The following is a 26,391-nucleotide window of genomic DNA, read 5'->3' on the forward strand; positions in this document are numbered from 1 at the left end:
ATGTAGTGCAACACCAATAGACTAGTTTGACTTAAGTCCAAATCCTTAATTACCAAATTTCAGTAAGCAGCAACTATCACTATTAAAATCACTAACCATGCAGCAGCTCAGCCTACAATAATCTATGGGCTTGAAGGGTGGTGATTCATAGAAGACTGGAAGTTGCTACTGTTTATTATTACAAGGAATGAAGCATACCACCTTGGCCGGTGCGACGACCAAAGAAGAAGGAAACACATGCATGGTCTACAACCACACACGGAGTTGCGGTAGACCGGACTTCAGGGCAGATCAACCCCGTCGCCACCATTAGCACGACAGCCGGTCCTAGCCACACACGATGATACGGGAGAACTGTTGTCCGTGGTAGGGGCGGACTTCACATCAGCAGAAACGGCTGGACGATGCTCTGGACAACGAGGGTACAACCGCGTCCAGCTGCCACGAGGCTGTCAGCACATATGAGCAGTGGAAGGGTAGAGAGGGTTTAAGGGAGGCACAGGTCATGGAGATGAGCGGGGTATGCGGCCGGAGAGAGTGCGAAAATGAAAGGAAGAGGGGGCTTGGATTATAAATTGGCCACGTACAGAACAACACTGGTCCGCGGGAAATCGAAGAGTCGGATTTAATTGATCAACATGGGTAGGTCATTTATAGAAGTCAGTTAGTGATATATATCAGTCCACTTTGTTTATCAGTGCCTATGCTCATTACTAACGCGTGGTCAGTGGCTGGTCAGCGATGAGCTGCCAGTAGTGTTCGGATATGTAGTACTGAGCCATAGAAATTGTTACAATGGGAGTTGAAGGCTGCATTAATCCTTTTGGGATTTGTGCCAAGAATATTTTGTATACACCATGGTCAAAATGTGTTTGAAGCGACTAGAGAATTGCTTCGTGTGTAATGTTAAAGTGCTTCCAGGATATTAAAATTTCTTTTTGTAAAACATTGCTTAAAATATTATAAGCTTATGCCCAAAAAATAGAATTTACGCCTATAGAAATTGCTTGCAACAACAAAAATATACCAATGTTAGTTTCTATGCGCCTAGGCACAATGCATATGCCACCAACGTTGGCCACGCACCCACCGCCTGCTCCACCTTCGTAGTAAAGGAACACGTGCAGAACCATCAAAGTATGTGGTACACCTAGCAAGCGACATGGAGGACCCACGGGACATGCTAGCAACACCAATGGAAGCACACCCACTGGGATGACACAAACTAAAACATGGTCACAACATAGAGACCAATTGTTTTCATTCAACTGATTTGGGATTATACAAAAATAAAGAAAAAATGAGACGAATTAGAACCTAGGTTGGATATGGAAGTTATGGGATCAATTCGTGCAGTCGGCGGACGTGTTGTTGCATGTGATTGTTGTTCCCAAAGAGGTCATGCATTTGAGGTAATTAAGGGCAGCAACAATAATCTTCTAAATCTTGGTGTGGCAATCCTCCATAGGTGAAGGGAACCGCGGCCATCTAATGTCGTAATGTACCATCTATGCTCTCTTGTAGTGGAAAGGGTGATCCATCAACATGGGGTGGTACAGAGATGGCGTGTCCCTCCAGATTGAGGAACCACATGGGAGAAGAGTGAGATGGATAGCGAGCAGCCGAGATGAAGTTGACGCTCATGTTAATTAATTGGAGACAAAAATGGAACAATAAGAGGGTTTAGTGGAGATGTTGTTCCGTATAGGGGGGCGGTTGAAAAAGGATTTGCCAAAAATTGCCAACCGTGGGATGAATTAGTTTCCTAGAGAACAAAACTTACTCTAGGTGCGAGTAGACTACCCACATGGGAAGTACAAGTATGTTTGAGTGTGAAATACAACTTCGTTACCATTGGAAGAAGATGTTTATTATCTTTTGGAGTAAAAATTATGCCCAGAAATGATTTCGTCGAAATCTATTAAGATCTGATCTAATTTCAAATATCTCAATGCGAGGAACACAATGATGGAAACAATTCATAATTTGGATGCTCAGGTTGCAAAACATTTTATTTTGAAATTCAGATCTCACAAAAAAAACTGTACATCGTCTTCCCAGCCTCCCTCTGAAAAAATTCACCAAAACTTTAGCGCTACTTATCGCCACGGGAGTTTAGTGATTTTCCAGGGGTATCTGTTACCAAGGATTTCCACCATACAAAGTAGTTTCGTTTTTGTTTTGTGGAGCAACTACCTTGTTTCGTATTAGCCCATTAGGCCTGCACCCTGCTTCAAACATGTAGTTAGCACTCAAGCAAAACAAAATGGGCTTCAGCCAGGTAATACCAGAGCGCTGGTGGGTGTAACACACAAGCACATTTGTTTGCTTGAGTGCTAACTGCAAACACCAAACCTGTATGAGATGAGTTCAGCAGGTTTGAGTGAAAACCACAAACAAAGCTACAATGAAGAAAACTAATGGGAATACTAAGCAACCAACATATATGTGACCAACATATTTTGTACATTTCCAATCATCCATGTTTATTATAAATCTCTAACCATGGCAATGTTTCATCCACATCAAGTCTAAGCTGCAAAGGAGATGATGACCTCATGCAATCTGCCAAGCTAACCTCTTGCCTTCAGATCAAGTACGACAACACTAATGTCATCCTGGCTATGCTTGCAGATTGCCATGTTCTTTAGGAGGGTTGCAGCATTGTTGCAGCCAACCTCTTCCTCTTGTCCTATCAGTGCACCCCCTCTAGGAACACCTTGGTTGTTCTTGTTTTCTAATTCTAGGCAGTTCCGCACGGCATTGCAGGCAATATGGTTCTCGATGACATCCCACAAGCCATCGCTCCCGAGGATCAGGCAGTCGTCATCCTCCGATCGAGTCGTCATGGTTATATCTGGCTCACATATCACTGCAGGCTTAAGGAGCTTGTGCCCTGCAAGTATAGTTCACTGTCATGAGATCGGATTCTAGAAGCATCAAATGAAATATGTACTAAACAAAAAGTATACTTCTTGTACAAATGAATGAACTTGTGAAAAATAAATAAAAAACTGGAATAACTCTTTAGAATCTATTAAGGGGAACAACTCTTATATATTGATCAAAACCAGGAATGGAAATCTGATCATAAATATTGCCTAAAACATCAATGTTCTACGCACATCGATCAACATTAAAACATTTGAGTTTTATAAGGAATGTGAATGCAACAATACATGATAACATCCTTGCTAAAGGTAACTGTGTTAAAATGATACGAAGTCATGATTGTCCAAATGAAATATTATTTTATAAATGATATCTTCCTTTATTCTAGTTATACACAAGGTAACAATTGGTTTCAGCTATGAATGCCTTCAAATAATTTTCTACGTTACAATAGTGTTATGGATAACACGAATCGTTTTTTATTCTCATGCAAATAAATGTCTCCATAGGCAAACTACTCATGTATGCTAGATATTTAGGAAACTTGCATTAAGTAGAGCTATGGTTTAATCAAGGCGATGCTGCACCCGTCCCCTCCCTCCCTCCCCCGGCACATCATCCAATTGGTGTATACCACTTCGGAGCTGGCTAGGCATCCTAGCTCGCTGTGTGGGTCAACATGCCCAATACTAGCCCGTGAGGGGCGAATTCGACCAAAAACAGGTTTTTGTCCAAAAATATATTTTATTTCCGATAGATCTTCAAATTTGCAAAGAAAACTCGATTTCTGGAAGAAAAAAAATAGGGAGAGGTCACTAGACCACTATAAAGTTACGGAAATATTTCGGATTTTTTAAGATTATTTGGAAAATTTACAGAAGGCGTTGGAAACTTTTAGAAAAAAACTTTAAAATCGAGGAGAGGCTTATAAAATTTCTGAGAGGTTGCGTAAAATATGAGCACCCTTTGAGGTTCTCTTTTCACATTATTTGACAACACTTCTTTTATTCGTCACTCTCCAGGAGATATACAGAGGCCCAGGGAAGATTGAGAAAAATAGGGATACTTATCCCAAAAAAATAAATGGAGCCATCTTAGTCCCCCATGACTCATTCCCCATCTACATTTTTAGCTATGTTTGAACCGAACCTTCCCCACCTCGAGAAAATAATTCTCCCCCCTTCTCTCCTCTATCTCTCTATCTCTCTATTTGTCTCTATCCCCTCTTCACCAACGACACTCATGAATGAAATCCTAGGGATCAAGAATTTCTCCACAAAAGAAAATGCAGAAACTTGCCTTGGAGGTCATGATGACTTGGAAATTCAAAGGTATTACTTTCCTCTTCTCCAGGTTGCACTTTATTCATGGATGATGGGTGTGGCTTTCCTTCCAGTAGTGGTGGACTAAGCCAATGACTTGTCCCCTTGTCTCTACACCGGTGGTTTGGATTTTGGTCAAGGGCTAGCGTTGAACGACTGCATGGCTGTCCTATGCTTGCAGCGGCGATGCTCGCAGGTGCCATGTCCTTCTCGGTGGTGCTACAATGGCCTTTGGCTGTGTCTCTCCTCAAGCACCAAGGGAAACCCTTATTTCGGTTCACTGGAACAGGCAGCGGCGGTCACGACGTCGTGTCCTTCATCAAGGCGTTGCCTTTGCTATATGTGGAGTCATCGGAGTTGGAGCTTGAGTGGTCTAATTTTGTGGTTTGGGTTGCCTCTCTGGGCATCGGCCTCCAGGGTGCAATGTATGCCATAACCAAGGCTTCTAACATGTCTTCTTCCTCTGGTTTGGCTAGGCCCGACCACCCACTAGCCAACTTGTCTAGGAGATATGGTTGGAGCGGTACATTTGACCAACCAACTCCTATGGACTTTGTCGCGTCTTGGTTGTCTAGTGCATCCGTAGGGACGTGGTCTGGTGGATCGGTGCCCCGTCTCTTCGCCATCTTGGCTGGAGATCGCCCAAGGCGAGTTGTCTTGCTCTCGGTTGTTGTAGGCGCGGTTCTAATAACTTGGATTAGCATGCAGTTGCTTGCCTTTTTGTCATTTTATCTGCATGTGGTGTTGTAGTAGTCGCTTGGCCCTTCTTATATGAAATTATAATGCATCCTTCCATGATGTAGTCTAGAAAACAAATCCTTTCGTATCCGCACATGCATGGTCGTCATCGCTCATACTAAACTTGGTGCCATTACCTTGATCACATTTTCGGTTTGTTGTGTTGTTGGACAAAAGCCTTCTTGCCTGCCCAATATGTTGTTCATGCTTTATCTTTTTGCAATGCCTAGATGGATGAACAAAGACTGGTTCATACAACCAATGTATCAAAAAATGTCATGTAAAGACGAGTAGTAAAGCCATTCGAGTGGTCATGGTATTTCAAACTAAGGGATAGAGTCGAGACAAGAACAACAAGATACTTGTAATGAGAGCTTTAGCAGCCTAGTGCATCGGCACAAAAATTATAAACAGTTGAGGTGGATATCGCCTGATCTAGTGCCAGGCAGGGTCATGGAGGCAGTTATTCTCCGGGTCCGGCGCTTGGTAACATCAGACTAATACATATCTCCAACATATGGTATGTATGGCAATATGAATGCTCCAGCAACATTAGTTAGCCTAACTTGATGAAACTAATGATGAAATTGGTAATGTACTTGATGTCGTTGTGCATTAGAAAAAGATATTTGAGGAACATGGCTAAGGGACAACCAATATCTCCTTCATGCACATGAGAGAGAGAGAGAGAACCTATTATGGGAAACTATTCCCATATGGTTATGATTACTATTACACCACAATGTGTACCAAAAAAGAGTAAGTAATGTCAAGTGACGCGTGTTACCAATTTTACTCATGCCCAACTACAAATCTAATGGACCTCGATATATGTGGATGGGTCTCATATGTCACCTCACTGGTTACACACCCACAGTTCATATCAATCCACCACCCCATATCTTTTTGTCCTACGTCGTGGGACAAGAGCCTTCTTGACCTATTGCCTTCTTGCCTGGAGAAGATGTTCTTGACGTTTAACTTTTTTGCAATGCCCGGCTGGATGAATAAACAACTGTCAACCAATGTATAAAAACACATCATGAGAATATGAGTATATAGTAAAACCATTTTGAGTGGCCATGGTACCTGATAGAGTTGAGACAACAACAACAAGATACCGGTAGTGAGAGCTTTGGCAGACAATTGCGTTGACACAAAATTGTAAATAGTTGAGGTGGATATCGCCTGGTCTTGTGGTAGTGGGCGCAGTGGAGGTGGTTATTTATCAGATTCGGCACTTGGTAACATCAAGTACATATCTCCGACATATGGTATGTTTGGCAATCTGATTGCTCCAACAACACCAGTTAGCCCAACCGGACGAAACTAATGAGGAAATTGGTAATGATGTCACTGTGCATCAAAACAAGAGATTTGAGGAATATGGCTAAGGGACAACCAATATTTCCTTCATGCACACACATGGAGAGAGAGAGAGAGAGTAGACAATTCGAGGTGGCCAGAGAAATAAGCGTCCAAATATTGACTTTCTTCTCACATGCCTCATGCCAGTACTAGAGGTCACACCAATGTGATAGAGATGAGCCTGGATGACCAAAGTACAACGGGAAGCTACTACGTTAATAAACCATGCAAAGAAAAAGGCCGTTGGGCAGAACAACTGGCCAGAAAATAAGCCGTCAAGACATTGATGTTGGAGAAGACAAAATTTTCAATAACTCGAGCCGGGGAGACTGGAGGATACTTTATTTGCCACACTAGCGCTAGCGCCATCACCATTGTTGTGCCAGCAGAGATGACTTTATTGTGTGGCCGCAGTCACCATAGTGTGAAGGGTCAAAGTTGTGGACAACTAACATCTACATAAAATCGCCCAAAAGGGGAAAGATATAGCTATCCCCATATTGTTATGATTACCATTATACCAAAGTGTGTGCCAAAAAAGAGTAAGTACCGTTAAGTGTTGGGTGTTCCAAAAAATTTCCAAGCCCAACTACAAATTTAATGGACCTCGATATATGTGGATGTGTCTCATATGTCATCTCACTGGTTATGCACCCACAATTCATATCCATCCACCACCCCATATCTTTTTGTCCTTCCTCTTAGCATATCATGTCTCTCCATTGTTGGTCATGTATTTCTAGTAGTTGAGATCCTTTCATATCCGTACATGTATGGTCTCCATTTCTCATACTAAACCTGGTGTCGCTGCCCTAGTCACATTTTCGGTATTGTTGTGCCGTGGGACAAAAGCCTTCTTGACCTCTTGCCTTCTAGCATGCCCACGATGTTATCCATACTTTATCTTTTTGTAATGCCTGGCTGGATGAATAAACACTGGTTCAAACAACCGATGTATCAAAAAGCATCATTGGAAGATGAGTAGTAAATCCATTTTGAGTGGCAATGGTACCTCAAGCTAAGAGATAGATTCGAGACAGGAACACCAAGATGCCCGTAGTTAGAGCTTTGGCAGCCTACTGCGTTGGCAGAAATATTGTTAACAATTGAGGTGGATCTCGCTTGATCTTCTGCCAGGTGGGTGCGCTTATTCGCAGAATCTGGCGCTTAGTAACGTCAAACACATATCTTCGACATATGGTATATATGGCAATCTGACTGCTCCAGCAACATCAGTTAGCCAAACCCGATGAAACTAATGAAGGAATTGGTAATGTACCTTGATTTCACCGTGGATCAAAACAAGAGATTTGAGGAACATGGCTAAGGGACAACCATTACTTCCTTCATGCATAGGGAGAGGAGAGGAGAGGAGGGAGAGAGAGAGAGAGAGAGAGAGAGAGAAAGAGAGAGAGAGAGAGAGAGAGAGAGAGAGAGAGAGAGAGTAGACACTGCGAGGAGATGGGATAATTAGACATCCAAACATAGATTTTCTTCTCACATGCCTCACGCTAGTACTGGTGGTCGCACCAATGTGATAGAGGTGTGGCTGGAGGACCAAACTTCAAAGGGAAGCCACTTCATGAATAAACCCTGCAACCCATAAGGTCATCAGCCAACACAACTGGCCAGAAAACAAGCCGTTAAGGCATCAATGTTGCCACACACAAAAATTTCAAGAACTTGAGTCAGGGAGACTCGAGGAGAATTTAGTTGACACACTAGCGCTACCGCCAACACCATCGTTGTGCTAGCTGAGATGACTTTTATTATGTGGTTACATTCACCATAGTGTGAAGGGTCAAAGCTATGGACAACTGACATCTACATAAAATCTCCCAAAAGGGGAAAGATATAACTCCACCTGCTGGTAGATCGGGGCCTCTCCAACCCCCACTCCCACAAGATATATCAAAGATGGTCGCGGGGGAAGTGGGGCGGCGATCTACCAACAGAGGAGAGATGATGGCGCAGTGCGCCCGGTTTGGAGAGGAACAATTTCAAGAAAAAGAACTAGTCCTATTTTTTTACCTAATTAAGAATGAAAATTAATAGGACCTTGAAGATATCTATGAAAACTCAAATAGTTATTAGGCATGCTTATTACCATTAATTTTAAAACTTAACATGACAATTCTTACTATATATGCTTGTTTATTAGTACTCTTTGTGTTGGGGTTCATAAGACCCTCCATATCTTAAGAATAACTTTGACCATTAATTTAATCACCACAATAAGAAACAATATAAACAATTTAAATCATTGGTTCCTTTGAATGGGTAAATATATGATAAGTTTGAACATATATGACAAACATTTTAATGATAAATTAGTGGTCAAAGTTTTTCTCAAATAACATGTGGGCTCGGCCTTATAAACCAGAGTAGAGTGAGTTCTTAATTCTGAGCCAGACGATAATTGTTGGAAATTCACCCTCAGGATAATTGTTGGAAATTCACCCTCAGGCACGATACGAGCCCTTGGCTATCAGTTTTGTGTGCGCGTGCGTTCGTGCAATTGTATGTGATCGATCCTGAGGGTGAATTTCCAACAATTGGTAACCCTGCTAGCGCCTGGGGGCGGGCAATATAGTCGCCAGTGCAGCGACAATGAGGAGCGGGCGATATAGTCGGTGGGTGGCACAGCGATGTAGAGGTTTTGGCGGTTGTCGTTCGGCGAAGCGACTACAAGAAGGCTGCGAGGACACTGTCGCAAGAGAAGTGACGGGTGATTGTCGTTTGGCAAAACGACCCGGAGGAAGGCGACAGGCTGTCGTCGACAAGGTGCTGGTGATTGTTGATGGTTATGGAGGTGTCAAGATGGCACCAAGTAGTTCATCGAGATCATCGTTGGAGGGTGCAAGGTGGAGATGGCGAACTTGTGAGCTGTCGTCAAGGTGTGCACATGAGTTCTTGTAAGATGCGTACAAGAGCTCAGGTGTGTGAGTCATCTGCTGAAGTTGAGATGCGTCATTGGTGAAGGAGAATTGCGAGCGAGAGCGGGCAGAAAAAGGAATTCATGCCTTGTGCTTTCGTTTGTGGTCGTGGAGTTCCGGCGAGTTCATATACGGTGGAGATAAGTTGCACGTATAATGCGAGTTGTGTTGCCGCTGGACAGGAGGTGTCGTTTGATAAGTTGTGTCACCAACGACAACGAGAAAGTGAAAATGTGGCGTGTGAAAAGATGTGTCTCCCCGTGCACAAGCAACCGGCGAGAAGTTGAAGATCAATGTGAAGAGGACGCACACCAGTTAAGTCGAGTTCCTACATGAGGCTATGCGTTTAGTCAGCATGTAGCACGCTAAGATGTGGCAGCGTGGCTGGTAGTCCGAGTAATCATTGGTTTCAGTCTACAAGTTGGCATGAAAAAGAAAAGTCGATGATGAAGTGGTGGTCACCGTTGAAGAACAAAGAAATTGTGGTATGATAAGTCGCGTCATTGGAGGCAACCGGCGTGACAAGAGGTGGTCTTCTCATTTGCGTAAAGAGTCGATGGTTGGATTAGGGGGTGAATGTTGGGTAATCCAAACAATACATGAGTTAGTTTTGGTATAAGTATTAGAATTAAGGAGGTCTCTAGTTGTAGTTTGGTAAGTATTGGAGTCTTTCTACTTGAGTTCGGTTAGAGTGCAATCAAGCTAAGATCAAGTGAAGGACCCATCGCGACAAAGTGTCTCCCCTAGCGATGGCTAGGGTTTACCTCCTTACGACGACTCCTGCCGCAAGTCCACCATAGCTGGCGTACCCGGCCGTCCCCCAGTCCCCCCGTCCTCCGTTGGTATGTGTGGCGTTCTGTAGTCGTCGCCCCCTGATTCTCCATGGCGGCGGCATCGGATGCATTCTCATCTACGAATCGTGGTTCCCAAGGAAGAGCGGATCACGACCTAGGTGATTTCTTCGACAAGCTGGACCTCCATGAGGAGGAGTTTGAGGATGTTGTGGTTGAAGAGGAAGCCCCATAGCTGTTGGAGGAGAATCGTTGGCTAGCCCTTGCTAGGGTTCATACCAGGAAAAACTTCAGCCAATCTGCTTTCTACAAGGACATGAGGGCGGCTTGGAATTGTGCCCAGGCAGTTCGTTTTTGGCCAATTGGCCCAAATCTGTTTGTTGTTCAAGTTTACTACCTTGGTGATTGGGACCGTATCATGTCCCAGGGGCCATGGCTGTTCCGCAATATGGCAGTCCTGTTGACGCCTTATGATGGTTTCTCAAACGCCGAGGAGGTGCCGATAGTGTACATGCCAATCTGGCTCTAGATCCATAAACTGCCGGATGGATATTGCAGGCAGGATTTGATGGCAAAATTGCTTCGATCTGTGGGGGAGGTTCTGGAGACTCGAATTACAGGAAACTCGAGAGGGGACTATGTTCGTGTTCGAGTGAAACATGACATCAGGAAACCTCTAACCAAGTTTGTAAGCATTGTAAAGGGAAAGACTCGCAATATCTATGCAGTCAGGTATGAGAAGTTGGCGAGGCTTTGCAGCGCTAGTGGTATCATTGGCCACGAGCACAAGGAGTGTGGCGACGGGGTGTTTCTAGAGAAGGACCTCAAGTTTGGCGATTACTTGTATGCAGATCCTCCGGTGAGTGTTCGTTCAGACTAGGAATCCAGCCAGAGTGAAAGGAAGATCAATAGTGACTTGACGGTTCCCAAGTCGGCAGCAGGTAAAGGGGAGGCTATGGCAGATGGAGAACTCAAGGACACGACTTCTAGTCCACTTAAATCTCCTTCCTCTTTGGACATGGACTTGGATAAATCTTCTCATAAGCGTTTGAATATGGATGTTGTCTTGGTGACACCTCCTGCTGTTGTATCAACTACCCCGGCTGGGGAGGTACAGCTGATCATGCATGGGAAGGTGGCTGCTGATTCGGTATCTCCCAGCAACAGTACGGGTAGAAAAAGAGCTAAGATGGATGGTGAAAACTCAAACTCTGAAAAAGTTTCGGCGGGCTCCCAGGAGGAGCGCCGCCAGTCCCAATGAGTCACCTATTTTGGACTGCCGGGGGGCGGGGAACCGCCGAACAGTTCGTGAAGTTGGGGCTCTTGTAAAAGCCCATTCCCTGAGTTTGGTCTTTCTTGCTGAAACAAGACAGACCAGTACAAAAATTGAAAGATTGAAGTGGAAATTAGGACTGAAATGTTTCTGCGGCATGGATTGTGAAGGCCGTGGCGGGGGACTAGCTTTGTTCTGGGACAAGTCCCTCCAGGTGACAGTACTGGAATCCAGTAAAAGATTTATTGATGTAAGTATTATTGATCAAGGTTCTAGAAAAGCATGGAGGTTTACTTTCGTCTATGGTGAACCACGTGTTGAACATCGCCATCGCATGTGGGAACACTTGATTAGATTAAAAGGGACCCCAACTCTACCTCGGGTAGTCTGCGGAGATTTTAATGAGGCTCTTTGGCAACATGAGCACTTCTCGCGTACTAGTAGAGGTGAGAACCAGATGGAAGCATTCAGAGACACACTTTTGTTATGTGAACTTGGGGACTTGGGGTTCTCCGGTGTGCCATATAAATATGCTAATGGACAGCTAGGGATTGCTAATGTCTGGGTTCGGCTAGACCGGGTGTGTGCAACTGATGATTGGAGGGAGATGTTCCCTTATGCGAGGGTGCATCATCTCGTCTCCCCTCGATCGGATCACTGCCCCGTTTTATTATTCTTGGATGATTCTGATGACCGACGCCGAAGGGGGACGCCTAAATATGAAATAATGTGGGATAGAGATAAGAAACATCCGGAGGTGATTTCAAAGGCATGGGCGCGGGCTCATCAGCGGGGTGACTTCGGCAATGTTGCAGCTTCTCTTAAATCAGTTATGTCTGACCTTCAGAACCGGAGTAAAGATAATTTTGGGCATGTTGAGAAACAAATTGAGGAACTCCGACATGAATTGGAGACACTACAACTTACTAGAGCTGACCGTGTACTGATCCGCCTAGATGAACTACTACACCGTGAGGAAATGATGTGGCTGCAGCGTAGCCGTATTGTTTGGTTGAAGAAAGGTGATCGTAATACTCAATATTTCCATCGGCAAGCAGTTTGGCGAGCTAGGAGGAATAATATAAGGAGATTACAGAAAGAAGATGGCTCGTGGTGCAGTGTACCCACAGAGATGGAACGCATGGCAGCTTCATACTTCAAGGAAGTGTGTACAAAGGATCCCACTTTATCCCCTGATGCAATTTTAGAGTTTATTGTGCCGAAGGTGACAGAGGATATGAACGAGAGGTTGCATGCTCCCTTTACTGATACTGAGATCTCAGATGCCTTATTCCAAATAGGACCGTTGAAGGCACCCGGTCCGGATGGTTTTCCAGCTCGGTTTTATCAGACAAATTGGGGCTGTTTGAAGGGGGAAATCATAGCTGCTGTTCTGCAATTCTTTGACACAGGCCACTTGCCAGATGGGGTTAATGATACATGTATTGTCTTGATCCTAAAGGTCCAGCACCCGGAGTCGCTAAAGGATTTCCGTCCGATATCGTTGTGCAATGTGATATATAAGATTGTATCAAAATGCATGGTTAATCGTCTCAGGCCCCTTCTCATAGAACTTATCTCTGAAAATCAAAGTGCGTTCATTCCGGGTCGACTAATCTCAGATAATTCGATTATAGCATTTGAATGTATCCACCATGTCCAAACCTCCCCCGGAGGTAATGATTTTTGTGCTTATAAGCTGGATCTCTCAAAAGCTTATGACCGGGTTGATTGGGGTTTTCTGGAGCGTGCACTGTTGAAGTGGGGTTTCGCCCCCCAGTGGGTGTTCCAAGTTATGGAATGTGTTCGTTCGGTCAGATATTCGGTGAAATTTAATGGACGTCTCTTGGAGCAATTTACACCTTCCCGTGGTTTGCGACAAGGTGACCCTTTATCACCCTTTTTATTCCTCTTTGTGGCTGATGCATTGTCTGCTCTATTACATAATGTTGTCCAACAAAGAGGTCTTGAAGCTATCAAAATATGTAGAAGAGCTCCTGCTATCTCACATTTGTTGTTTGCGGATGATTCTCTGCTTTTCTTTTGAGCAAGTAGCGAGTACGCGGCGGTTGTCAAGGATGTTTTGAGCACTTATGCTTCAGCTACGGGTCAACTCATAAACCCTTCGAAGTGCTCCATCCTGTTTGCTGACAGTTGTCCTAATCAAGTTGCTGATGATGTAGAGCATATTCTGGGCGTGACGCAACAAGAATTTGAACCTAAGTACTGGGGGCTCCCTGTTCCAGAAGGGAGAATGCATAAAGGTCGTTTTGAGTCTTTACAGTTCAGATTGAGCAAGCGTTTGGTTGACTGGAGTGAACCCCACTCTTCTTTTGCTAGTAAGGAGGTGCTGATAAAGGCTGTCGCTCAGGCCATCCCAGTCTATCTGATGAGTATTTTTAAGCTGCCTCTTTCTGTTTGTGATGACTTGACAAAAATGATCAGACAATATTGGTGGGGTGTGGAAAATGGTAAGAAGAAGATGGCATGGGTTGCTTGCGAAAAATGACCCTCCCAAAAACTAAAGGGGGCAATGGTTTTCATCATATGCGAGCTTATAATCAGGCCTTGTTGGCCAAACAAGCCCGGAGGCTTCTTACGTCCCCGGAATCACTTTGCGCAAGACTTATTCAGGCTAAATACTTCCCAAACGGGAACCTGTGGGATACAGTATTTCCGACTAATAGTTCAACGGTGTGGAAAGGAATCGAGCATGGCCTGGAATTGGTAAAGAAAGGGATGCTTTGGCGCGTTGGCAATGGTGCAAGTATACGAGTGTGGAGGGACCCCTGGATCCCAAGGGGTCTGCCGTTCACACCGATTTTGCCAAAACGCAATTGCCGCCTTAACAGAGTTGCAGATTTCCTTGATGACCGGGGTAATTGGAAAACAGACTTGTTGCAGCAGTTTTTCTATCAGGCGGATATTGAATCGATACAGATGATCCGGATGTCCCCGCGGCAACAGGAGGAATTTATATCATGGCCATGGGACATATCAGGCAACTTGACAGTTAAAAGTGCCTACAATTTGGCAATGTCCATTCAAAGTGAGCAAGTCTGTACGGGTGCTTCTAGCTCCTCACCTATGGGTGAGCGACCCATATGGAAGCTAGTCCGGGGGGCGGCTGTACCTCCCAAAATGAGACATTTTGGTTGGCAAGTCAGCTCAGGATCATTACCCACAAATGCAGAGAAGTGCAGGAGGCACCTAGGGACATCCGCGTATTGCAGTCTATGCAATCGGGACAAGGAATCTTCATTTCATGCCTTACTAGTGTGCCCTACGGCAGCTCTCTTGTGGGATACAATGCGGTTGGTCTGGCCATTACCAAACCGATTGGACATTATATGTACAGGAGACGAATGGCTCCTTCATCTCCTTGCTGAATCACATGAAAAAGTCAGGAGCAGGATCATTATGGTTTTGTTGCGAAGTTGGCACCTTCGAAACGAAATCACACATGGTAAACCAATCCCACCACTAGAAGTCTCCTGTTCGGTTCTATCTAGCTATTACAACACTTTCAATCAAATCTCGGTGAGTATTGAGGAGATTATTAAAGGAAAAGCCTCGATGACAGCTGAAATAAACACACAAGTAAGAGCTCCATGTACCCCGCAGGCCATGGCCCAACCCTTCAGCGGGCGAGGTCGCGTTATCGACCGACGGCTCGTTTAACCCTATGGATGGCTCGACGGGCACATGCATGATTCTAAGAGATGATAAAGGTGGGGTTATTTTTGCGATGAAGCCCTAGAAGCAGAACTACAGGCTATGATGGAAGGGCTTAAGTTGTCGGTGGAACATTCAAATGCTACAATCCTGCTTCAATCTGATTGTGGTGTGGCCCTCAAGATGCTCTCCGAGGATTCCTTTAATAGATCAGCTTATGGCCATTTGGTTTCGGAGATCAAAAGTTACTTGAGTGATAGGGTTGTTATTCCTTTAAAATCCTTCGTGAACAGAATAGGGTTGCACATTTTTTAGCAAACTTTGATAGATGTGGTGACAGCACAGCCTGTTGGTTGGGTCAACCACCTCCATGCATCAGCAATTTAGTCGCTGAAGATTGTAACTCTATCATTATGGAATAAAAACCCTATACTCTTGCAAAAAAAAGAGTGCGATCAAGCTGCCGGATGATTAATTTAGGAAATCTAGGTTTAGTTCGTTTGTACTTTCGTCATACTAGTATGAGTCCGATTAGAATATAGAGTCAGATTAGAATAGATTTGACCGTGAGGACTTGGCCGGACGTGTATAAATACATGGGCAGGCTATAGCTGTGTAACACGAGAGAAAAATCAGAAAAGAAATAAAAAGAGGAAAAACAGGGCACGATACGAGCCCTTGGCTATCAATTTTGTGTGCGCGTATGTTCATGCAATTTTATATGATCGATCCTAAGGGTGAATTCCAACAATAATGATATGCAATACAACATTTTAACTCCAAAATATTTTATTTTTAATTTTCCACTAGAAGGCAACAGGTTGGTGCATAGAAAATGTCCTCCTTTATTCGTATAGAAATAATTTTGTTTCCTTGTGTGTAAGAACCCAACGGGCACACTTTTAGAAAAGAATCACTGTTGACGAATTAGTAGCAGCCTGTTGATATAGTTGCATTTATTTTTGTTTCCTTGCAGATAGATTTTATCCGAGTCGTCCTTGCAGATAGATATACCAAAGATGGCAGCGGCAGAGGTGGGGTGGCGATCTACCAACAAAGTAGAGATGGTGGCGCACTGTACCAAGGTTGGAGAGGAATACTTTCAGGAAAAAAACAACTAGTCCTATTTTTTAGCTAATCGTGAATGAAAATTATTAGGACCTTGCAGATATCTTCGGAAACTTAATTAATTATTGGGCATACATATTACCATTAATTTTAAAGCTTAACATGACTATTCTTACTATCTACTCTCACTTCTCTCAGTCTTTTTGCTTGCCTTTTTGGCATAATTGTATCTTTGCTTGCCTGGCTGGTCCAAAGTCACTATATTTTCGTTATAGAGTTACTTTTCATAGTCCAAAATAAACAGAGATAAAAATTGGGGGCGGGCGTAGCTACCACCATGGGTAGCAAATTATTTCTGATAGTTCTAATGATATATGTTTGAACACATATAACAAACATTTTAACGATAAACTAGTGGTCAAATTTTTCTCAAAAAAAATGTGGGTTGGGCCTTATAAACTCAAACAGAGTTTGTTCTTAATTCTGAGTCAGATGATAATAATATGCAATGCTATATTTTAATTTAAGAAAACATTTTAATTTTATTTTCTACTAGAGGGCAACTGGCTGGTGCATAGAAGATGACCTCCTTTAGTGATATAGAAATACTTGCGTTTCCTCCTTTATTTAAGAAACACTTTTTGAAACAAATCACACTTGGCCATTAGTAGCAGCCCCTGTTGATATAGTTGCATTTATTTGTTTCCTCCCAGATAGATTTTTTTAAGTCGTCCTTGCAGATAGATATACAAGGGAGTAATGCTACATCTACAGGAAATTACGGGGGAGAGTGGTTTACAGAGTGACGAGGCATTATTTCATTGGTCAATTTTTGGGGCACCGGCCCACCCCTGAAAATCAGGGGGCGGAGGTATGATTATTATTATTTTGCGGGAAAAAGTGTTTTTTTACGAGGTATGACTAGACGAGAAGGGAGGTCCGTAATTTCCTGTTGATTACCTGTAGGTGTAGGATTATATTGTACAGGTTGGCTATTTCACATCTAGATGTGAAATAGCTATCTCACGTCTAAATCCAGAACTGTTAGATTATCTGTCTTTAATATTTGTGCATAACGTGATGGTCTAGTTGTCGTGCTCGCTCGCGGCGCGTTGTCTCCCTGTCAGGTCGTTGCTAGTGCGTTGTCTCGCTTGCTGCCTGTGTGCTCGTTACTAGTGCGAGGTCTTGTTGGTTTTCACAAGCAGGTCTATGCTGGATCGTTGCTAGTGCGAGGTTCCGTTCCTTTTTCCATTTCCATTCACAAGTCTGTGTTACACCTTGTCCTAGTTCATTTTCTTGTACGCTCCCATTTGATTCCCAGTATTTGTTTTTTTCGTTTCTGTTTTATTTTCCTTTTTTCTATTTCATTATTTGTTTTAAATCATGAATTATATTAAATTCATGATTTTTTGTTTTATTTATATTTTATATTTTTATCTTTTCCATTTTTTATTTTTATCCATTTAAAGTTAATGAACTTGGTTTTACTCTGTCATATGTTCGCTTAAAATGTCCTACAAATCTTGATTGTGGGTTATTTTGGCATGCGCTGTGTCGCGTCGTGTGTTTGGTGCTTGTCGACTTGTTCGTGTGTGCGTCTTTTGTTGGCCGGTTTTGTAACGTGGTCTGGGGTCCCGTTTCAGATCGGTTTGCTAATTATCATCTAAATGAGGGTTAACAATGTTTCATCTAACTCGTATATCATTAGATACACATGATTCTGAGTGATGTTCTTTGTCTTTGCGCTGTGTTGTCTGTTTGTCCTTCGTGAAACAGTGAGACCCGATATGACATTTTCTAGTGGGCCGTTATTATGTTTTGTGTATGGTTTTTTTGTGCAAGGCAACGTGTCCTTCTATTCACAGTTTTCTTTTATTTTTTGGTTTTGATCGTGTATCTAGATAGGAGTGTAACTAGATTTTTTGTTTTCAGATTTGCTAAATCTAATCTAGATGAGTTTTAGCTCATCGACGTCTATAATTGTTTGATTTGTTTGCTTTAATGTTCACACAAACTCGATCATGCACGCATCTGTCAACTTATTCTGTTTTGTCGCGCGCCCTCTTGTCTCGTCTGTTTTGTGTCATCATGATCCCGCATTTATTTTCACATGGGCCCATATATGTCATCATTTGGGGGTCTCGATCATGAAGCTTATCCCTCATCTTCTCACTGACCGACCTTTGACCCCTGTTATTTATTTTCCATCCTAGTTATAGGTCCATCCTTGACATGTGACTGGCATGTAGTTTGTTTCATTCTAGTTACAAGTCGACCATTAACTAGCAACTAGGATCGTAGTTTCGTAGTTGTCCCAAGTGCAAGTCCATCCTCGACTCACTGCTAGAGCATGTGTATTTGTTTCTCATCCCAGTTGTAGGTCCACCATTGACACGCGACTAGGACTGTAGTTTGTTTCATCCTAGTTGCAAGTCAACCTTTGACTCACAACTGGGCTCATAGTTTCCTAGTTATCCCAAATACAAGTCTACCCTTGACTCCTTGCTGGAGCATGTGTTTTTATTTTTCATCCAAGTTGCAGGTCCATCATTGATACACAATTGGGCGTGTAGTTTGTCTCATCCTAGTTGCAAGTAGACCCTAGACTCGCAACCGGGCTCATAGTTTCGTAGTTGTCCTAGGTGCAAGTCCACCCTCGACTCACAACTGGCTTGTAGTTTCGTAGTTGTCCTAGATACAAGTCCACCCTCGACTCCTTACTAGAGCATGTGTTTTTATTTTTTATCCAAGTTGCAGGTCCACCATTGACACACAACTGGGCGTGTGGTTTGTCTCATCCTAGTTGCAAGTAGGCCCTTGACTCACAACTGGGCTCGTAGTTTCGTAGTTGTCCCAGGTGCAAGTCCACCCTCGACTAGCAACTGGGCACATAGTGGTCAGACTTGCAAGCCCACCCTCAACCCGCAACTAGAGCATGTGTTTTTGTTTTTCATCCTAGCTGCAAGTCCACCCTTGACTCGCAACTAGGCCCATAACTTGTTTATCCCAGTTGCAAGTCAACCCTTGATTCGCAACAAGCTCATAGTTTTGTAGTTGTCCCAAGTGCAAGCCCCCTCGACTCACAATTGGGCTTGTAGTTGTCCAAGTTGCAAGCCCGCTCTCTACTCACAAACTAGAGCATGTGTTTTGTTTTTCATACTAGTTGCAAGTCTACCTTTTGATTGCAACTAGCTCATAACTTGTTTTATCCCAATTGCAAGTCGACCCTTAACTCGCAATTGGGCTTGTAGTTTCATAGTTGTCCCAGTTGCAAGTCCACCCTTGACTCGCAACTGGGCTCGTAGTTGTCCCAGTTGCAGGTTCATCATTAACACGCAACTGGGCATGTAATTTGTCTCATCCTAGTTGCAAGTCGACCCTTGACTCACTACTAGGATCATAGTTTCATAGTTGTCCCAGGTGCAAGTCGATCCTCGACTCGCCACAGGGCTCGTAGTTTTCACACTTGCAAGTCCACCCTCTAATCACAACTAGGTTCATAGTTGTCCGAGTTGACAGTCAACCCTTGACTCGCAACTGGAGCCTATGTTTTTGTTTTTCATTATAATTGCAAGTCCACCCTTGACTAGCAATTGGGCTCGTGGTTTGTTTCAACCCAATTGCAATTTGATCCATTAATCGCAACTGGGCTCGTAGATTCATAGTTGTGCCAGTTGCAAGTCCGCCCTTGACTCGCAACTAGCTCATAGTTGTCCCAGTTGCAAGCCCACCATCGACTTGCAACTGAGCATGTGTTTTGTTTTTATCCCAGTTGCAAATCCACGCTCAACTCGCAACTGGGCTTGTAGTCTGTCATTTGTCCCAGATGCAAGTCCACCCTTGATTCGCAAATAGTATCATAGTTTTGTGTAGTTGTCCCAGTTACAAGTCCACCCTTGACTTGCAACTAGGCCTATTCTTTGTTTCATCCCAGTTGCAAGTCCACCCTTGACTCGCGACTGGGCTTGTAGTTTTGTAATTGTCTCTGTTGCAGTTCCACTCCCGAATCGCAACTAGGCCAATAGTTTTGTTGTTGTCACTGTTGCAAGTCCACCCTCTGACTCACAACTCGGTTGTTTGTTTTGTCATGCACCCTCGACTCGTAGATGGCATCATAGTATTGTGTAGTTGTCCCCGTTGCAAGTACGTCCTCAACTTGCAACTAGACCATAGTTTGTTTTCATCCTAGTTGCTAGTCCAGCCTCGACTCGCAACTTCAGCATGGTTTTGTTGTTGTCCCAGTTGCAAGTCTAGCCTCCGACTCGCAACCGGGCCGTTTGTTTTGTTCCCAAATGCAAGTACACCCTCGGCTCACAACTCGCATAGTAGTTTTGTGTAGTTCCCAATTGCAAGTCCGCCCTTGACTCGCAGCTAGGCCATTGTTTGTTTCATCCCAGTTGCAAGTACACCCTTGACTCACAACTGGGGTTGCAGTTTTGTAGTTGTCCCAGTTGCAAGTCCACTCTCGACTCGCAACTCAGCCCATAGTTGTCTTGTTGTCCTTGTTCCTCCGACTCACAGCTAGGCCTTTTGTTTTGCTAATTGCAGTGCACCCTCAACTCGCAACTGGCATCGTAATTTTGTGTTGTTCCGGTTAAAGTCAATGCTCGACTCACAACTAGGCCGTTGTTTGTTTGTATACCAGTTGCAAGTCCACCTCGACTCGCAACTTGGGCATGATTTTGTCGTTGTCCTAGTTGCAAGTCCAATCTCTGACCCGCAACTGGGCCATTTGTTTTTATCCCGGTCGCAAGTCCACCCTCAATTCACAACAGACATCATAGTTTTGTGTAGTTGTCTCAGTTGCAAATCCACTCTTGACTTGCAACTAGGCATGTTGTTTGTTTCATCCCAATTGCAAGTCCGCCCTTGACTCGCAACTTGACTCGTAGTTTTCTAGTTATCTCAGTTGCAAGTCCACCCTCGCTTCGCAATTGGGCCTATACTTTTGTTGTTGTCCCTGTTGCAAGTCCACGCTCTGACTCGCAACTGGGTCATTTGTTTTGCTAGTTGCAAGTGCACCCTCGACTTGCAGCTAGCATCGTAGTATTTGTGTAGTTATCCCGGTTGTAAGTCCATCCTCGACTCTCAACTACGACATAGTTTGTTTTCATCCCGGTTGCAAGTTCACCCTTGACTCGTAACTTGGGTCATGGTTTTGTTATTGTCCCAGTTGCAAGTCCAATCTCTCACTCACAACTGGTTTGTTTGTATCCATCCCAGCTGCAAATTCACCCACGATTCACAATGGGCATCGTAGTTTCGTGTACTTGTTCCAGTTGTAAGTCCAACCTCGACTCGTAACTAGGCCCATTATTTTTTTCTCCTAGTTGCAAGTCCACTCTCGACTTGTAATAGGGACCATTGTTTGTTTCTTAAAATTCTTCTTGTTTTTTCTTCATTTCCTTACCTTTTTTATAATTTCTAAATCTGTTTCAAAATATGAATATTTCAGAAATTTGTGAACATAGTTTGTGAATCGGCGAACATTTTTTTAATCTGCAAACAAATTTTGAATATCGTGAATATTTTTCTACTTCGTGAACATTTATCGAGTGTACAATCAATTGTTCAGTATGAGTTTTAAAATAATTTAGTGCATATTAGAAAAATGTTCACCATATATTAAAAAAGTTCATCGTATATTAAAAGAGGTTTAGTGTGTACTAAAAATGTTAAGTGCATATTAAAGAAATGGTCATTGTGTATAATTAGCAAAATTCATCATATATAAAAAAGCTCACTGTATATTAAAAATGTTCAATTTATAGTACAAAAAGTTAGTGTATATTCAAAAGATGGTCATCGTATGTTAAAGGATTGTTCACCGTATATTAAAACAATTTTTTATTCATTAAAAAAAATTCTAATTTGAAAGCATTTATGTAAATTCATGAATAATATTTTTTGTGAAAAAACGAAAAAAAGTGATAATGCAAAAAAACAACAACAAATCCTTGTTAGCCTATTAGAAGCTAGCGATCAGAGACGTACTTGTAAAAGTTTGCTACCGGACGCATAAGCTACATCGAGCACTGCATCATGTACATCGAGCAATGCATAGGCTACAGCCATCGCACATGCATTGTGCACAACTAGCTAGCTATTAGATACACATATGGTGGGACGTGCGGGGCGAGATGTTTTTTTTTATGGGAGGCTTTGACAAACTAAATCAAACAAACAAGACAAACAATAAAATAATAAGATAATGCTGACACTATACTTAGATGTGAGATACATCTAGATGTAATATAGACGGACCCTATATTGTATACAAGGCCAACAATGATGCACGGGAATGAAACGTCTTTTTCTTTTTTGCATGGAAGAAAACGTCGTGTGCATAAGAACTAAACGGACGACACGCCGTTGATATGTACGAGTACACACGTGCATAATAAGAACCAAACAGTAGGTACGGCGTACCTAATGCGCGAGACATTGCAAGCACTCCCCGTACGCGCAGCTGCCCGTCGTCGGAGGTGCGCACTTTGCCGCCGGCCGCGTCCACCCGCGCCCTCTCGTCCGGCCGCTCCCGCTGCATCCACGCATCAATATAAATTTGTCCGGTCAGACGAGACCAAAGGAGAGAAATACGATACGCATGACACAATTATTCTCACCTTGTGGTCCTGGGAGAGTGGTAAGGCGTGTTAGAAATAAACCGTGATGGGTATGCACCCAGAGTACGTGTGTGCGTGTGTGTCACGATGGTGTATGTGCGTGTGCGTGCAGTCGTGGCCATGGCGAGTTGGTTAGTCCAGCGCGTAGTGTTTAGTCCAGGTGGTTAGTTGGTTAGCTAGCTTCATGGCATGATAGGATAGTCATGCATGTAGTTAGTTAGCTGGATAAGTTGTTAGCTGGCCGGATAGACTTCATGGTTAGTTAGCATGCATCACAATAGGGGAGGTGGCGTGTGTGCCAGCCTATAAATAGAGGCCGATCTGAGTTGGTTGAACTTACGTGGTACGTGCCACAGTTTGAGCTGGAGAAAAACGCTGTTCGTCAGCGAGGCGTTTGTCGCCGCAAAACACCTATGCGTTTACTTCTTCTTCTACCTCTGTCCCCGAAAACCAGTTCGTGCTATCTAGGGTTAGACCCAACAATTGGTATCAGAGCCTCGTTTGTTCCTCTGCTCGTGGCCATGGCGATCGTCCCGCACGGCGCCGGGGGAAGCACAGTGTCCATGGCGATGCCGATGCTCACACCGGACAACTACACGATATGGGCGATCAAGGCCGAAGCCATCCTCGACGCCCAGAACCTCTGGGAAGCGGTGTCGCCGGCCGGCGACGCGGCGGTCGACGCGGGGAAAAACAAGACGGCGAGGGCGGTGCTGTTCGGTGCACTCTCAGAAGACTTGTTGATGCAGGTATCGACGAAGAAGACAGCGGCTGAGGTGTGGGCCAGCTTGAAGACGAGGTTCGTCGGCGCTGATCGGGTCCAGGCGGCGCGGCTCTCCACTCTCCGTGGCGAGTTTGACAACCTGCGCATGGAGGAGGGGGAGGCGCTGGACGCGTACGCCGGAAAAATCGGCGGCATGGCAGCAAGGTATGCTGGCCTCGGCTCGACGCTCGGTGACGCCGCCATGGTGAAAAAACTGCTCGACACGGTGCCTGATCGGTTGTATGCCGCGGTGGCCGGGATCGAGCAGTTCTGCGACGTGGAGACGATGGCGTTCGAGGAGGCGTTGAGTAGGCTCAAGGCGTTCGACGAACGCTTACGTCGGCGCACACAGGACAACGGCGGACGAGGCAGCGATCAGCTAATGTTCACAGCGGCCCAGTGGGAGGCACTGCAACGTCAGCGCGGCGGCGGCCTCGACCACGATGACGGTGCGAGCAGCGTGGCCTCGGGCACGAGACGGCGGCGCGGGAAGTGCTACAACTGTGGCGTTCGTGGCCACTTCTCCCGTGACTGCCGGCAGCCGAAGAAGGAGAAGGCGCTCCTCGCCGACGTCGACGAAGAACCTGGCCTCCTGTAGGTCACGGTTTAGGGGGAGAATGTTAGAAATAAACCGTGATGGGTATGCACCCAGAGTACGTGTGTGCGTGTGTGTCACGATGGTGTATGTGCGTGTGCGTGCAGTCGTGGCCATGGCGAGTTGGTTAGTCCAGCGCGTAGTGTTTAGTCCAGGTGGTTAGTTGGTTAGCTAGCTTCATGGCATGATAGGATAGTCATGCATGTAGTTAGTTAGCTGGATAAGTTGTTAGCTGGCCGGATAGACTTCATGGTTAGTTAGCATGCATCACAATAGGGGAGGTGGCGTGTGTGCCAGCCTATAAATAGAGGCCGATCTGAGTTGGTTGAACGTACGTGGTACGTGCCACAGTTTGAGCTGGAGAAAAACGTTGTTCGTCAGCGAGGCGTTTGTCGCCGCAAAACACCTATGCGTTTACTTCTTCTTCTACCTCTGTCCCCGAAAACCAGTTCGTGCTATCTAGGGTTAGACCCAACAAGGCGTTGCCGGCGCGGCAGAGCACGGCGCGGGAGTCGCCGCAGTTGGCCATGAGGATGCTGCCGCGGACCAGGAGCGCCACCACGGCAGTGGACCCCATGATGGGCAACCCCGATTCCGACAACCCCATCCCCAGTGTGTCCGTCTGCTCGAAGCTCCGCTTCAGCGCCGCCTCCCACGCGCGACGCTCCGCCTCTTCATCATTTTCCGGGTGCTCCATCCGGTAGGCAGTTGCCACGCGGGCCAGCCCCTCCGCCAGTATGACGTGCATCTGGTCACTGCAAAGGGCCGACACCTGCAGCACCATGTACCACGTAGCAAGCAAATCAAACGCCGACATCAAGCACTCAACCCGGAGGTGGCGTGCAAGGTGCTCCAGTCTGGCAGCATTTGGAGGAAAGGGGACGGGGGTTTACCTGTGGGCCACCGTGGCCGTCGAAGACGGCGAAGAAGTGCATGGGGGAGCCGTCGGCCCAGGCGCAGAAGGACGGGCGCAGCGACACGCTGTCCTCCATGCCCTTCCGCTGATCCAGTCCCCGCTGCGACACGGACCCGAACGCGAGGGACCACACTGCCGCCGGTGCCGCTTCACCTGGCAGTAGAGGCGCCGGCGCCGCCACCACGCGGGAGCTCTCCCCTTCCTCTGGGCCCGTGAGGTAGCCCTCAGACCCCTCCGAGGATGCGTAGTACCCAGACAAGAGAGGTGAGGGCTGGACCTCGCCTTCCTCCGATGCCACGGCAGGGTTGGCTCTCGACTCGCCAGCGGTGCTGGCCATAGCTACAGAGTACACTGATGGACGACGCGAAGGAGCAGTCCGGTTGAGCACAACGCGCGTGGGCTCCTGAAGCAGCAGAGGCTTCGCTACCAAGCGACCTGCGGGAAGAGGAGGAAGACGCTCCTGCAGCAGTTTTGTGTATAAAGAAACACACGGATTGAGCACACGTATCTTATCTATAAAGTAGCTAGTACCCATATTAATTTTCTCATCTTATTCATTATTATCCTTATTAATTTCTCCTCTTTTCAATATTTCCTATTTTAATGTCACTTATTTTCTTTTTCCTGCATTTTAATGTTTTTTATCCATTTTAATGCTTCGCATTTAAATCCATTCTATGTTCCATTTATTTACAGAAATATACTGCTTATTATTGCAAGTACTAAAAAAACGGAGAGATATTAATTTTCCCCGAATTACACATTGCATTAGGTCATCCGTTTCTCCTTTAGAATATTTATTTCATTGGTTTTTATTTGCTATCTCAAGCCACTCCAACCACAAGCTCTTGCCACGCTCTCCTGGGAAAATTACAGATTGTTAAAGACAACTACCTAATGCACAATATCTTGCATATGATTTATGTCGCTAAGTGGAGTCTATATCGTCATTTATGTCTTCTTCCCAAAACTTTTACTCCAAAAAAATAAGGAAATAATGTGTAATTAAAGCATCGCGATAAATAAGCAGTAATCTCCACTCCAAACTTAAAGCTTGGCTGTGGATTTATTGTATGTGCCATACGCTATTCATAGCTACAAAATTGCAATCTCTTAAAAATGTTCTTGAATACAGTATTTCTTTTGTCACATAACCCATATGTTGATGATAAAGTTTGCTGTATGAGCTTGTGGCATACTGATCCGACAGGTGGCAGGTATACATTCAGATGCTGCAGCTCTAAGGGAGGGTAGTATATGGCACGCGGCTTCGTGGATTGTTCAACAAGAAGTGTTTGGGCATATTCGAAAGGCAATATTGTGAACATTGTACATCGATTTCCTTATTCCGCCATCAGCTTCTATTCATACGAGCGATACAAAAAGTTCAGTACTCACTATTGGAAATTTTGTATACGCCGGGTGTGA

General features: G+C 44.7%; 1 protein-coding gene across 1 annotated transcript; it reads right to left on the bottom strand.

Moving 5' to 3' along the window:
* Positions 1-2,573: 2,573 nt before the first annotated feature.
* LOC125523344 (probable protein phosphatase 2C 37) lies at positions 2,574-25,099 on the bottom strand. Its single transcript, XM_048688391.1, has 5 exons — positions 24,941-25,099; positions 24,533-24,819; positions 22,690-22,720; positions 22,493-22,604; positions 2,574-2,896 (listed from the first exon to the last, which is right to left on the bottom strand). Exons 1-5 carry the CDS (start codon positions 25,037-25,039, stop codon positions 2,574-2,576), a joined length of 852 nt encoding a protein of 283 aa, XP_048544348.1. The 5' UTR covers positions 25,040-25,099.
* Positions 25,100-26,391: the final 1,292 nt, after the last annotated feature.

This window comes from Triticum urartu, chromosome 7 (genome assembly GCF_003073215.2).
Source record: "Triticum urartu cultivar G1812 chromosome 7, Tu2.1, whole genome shotgun sequence".
Taxonomy (NCBI): domain Eukaryota; kingdom Viridiplantae; phylum Streptophyta; class Magnoliopsida; order Poales; family Poaceae; genus Triticum; species Triticum urartu.

Bases quoted from the DNA above. Each gene is read 5' to 3' on its own strand.
- LOC125523344 (XM_048688391.1), bottom strand. From the start codon at position 25,039: ATGGAGGACAGCGTGTCGCTGCGCCCGTCCTTCTGCGCCTGGGCCGAC. The intron at 24,820-24,940 runs GTAAACCCCCGT...ATGGTGCTGCAG, and splicing joins ACGGCCACGGTGGCCCACAG to GTGTCGGCCCTTTGCAGTGA. The intron at 22,605-22,689 runs GTGAGAATAATT...GCGTGGATGCAG, and splicing joins CACTCTCCCAGGACCACAAG to CGGGAGCGGCCGGACGAGAG.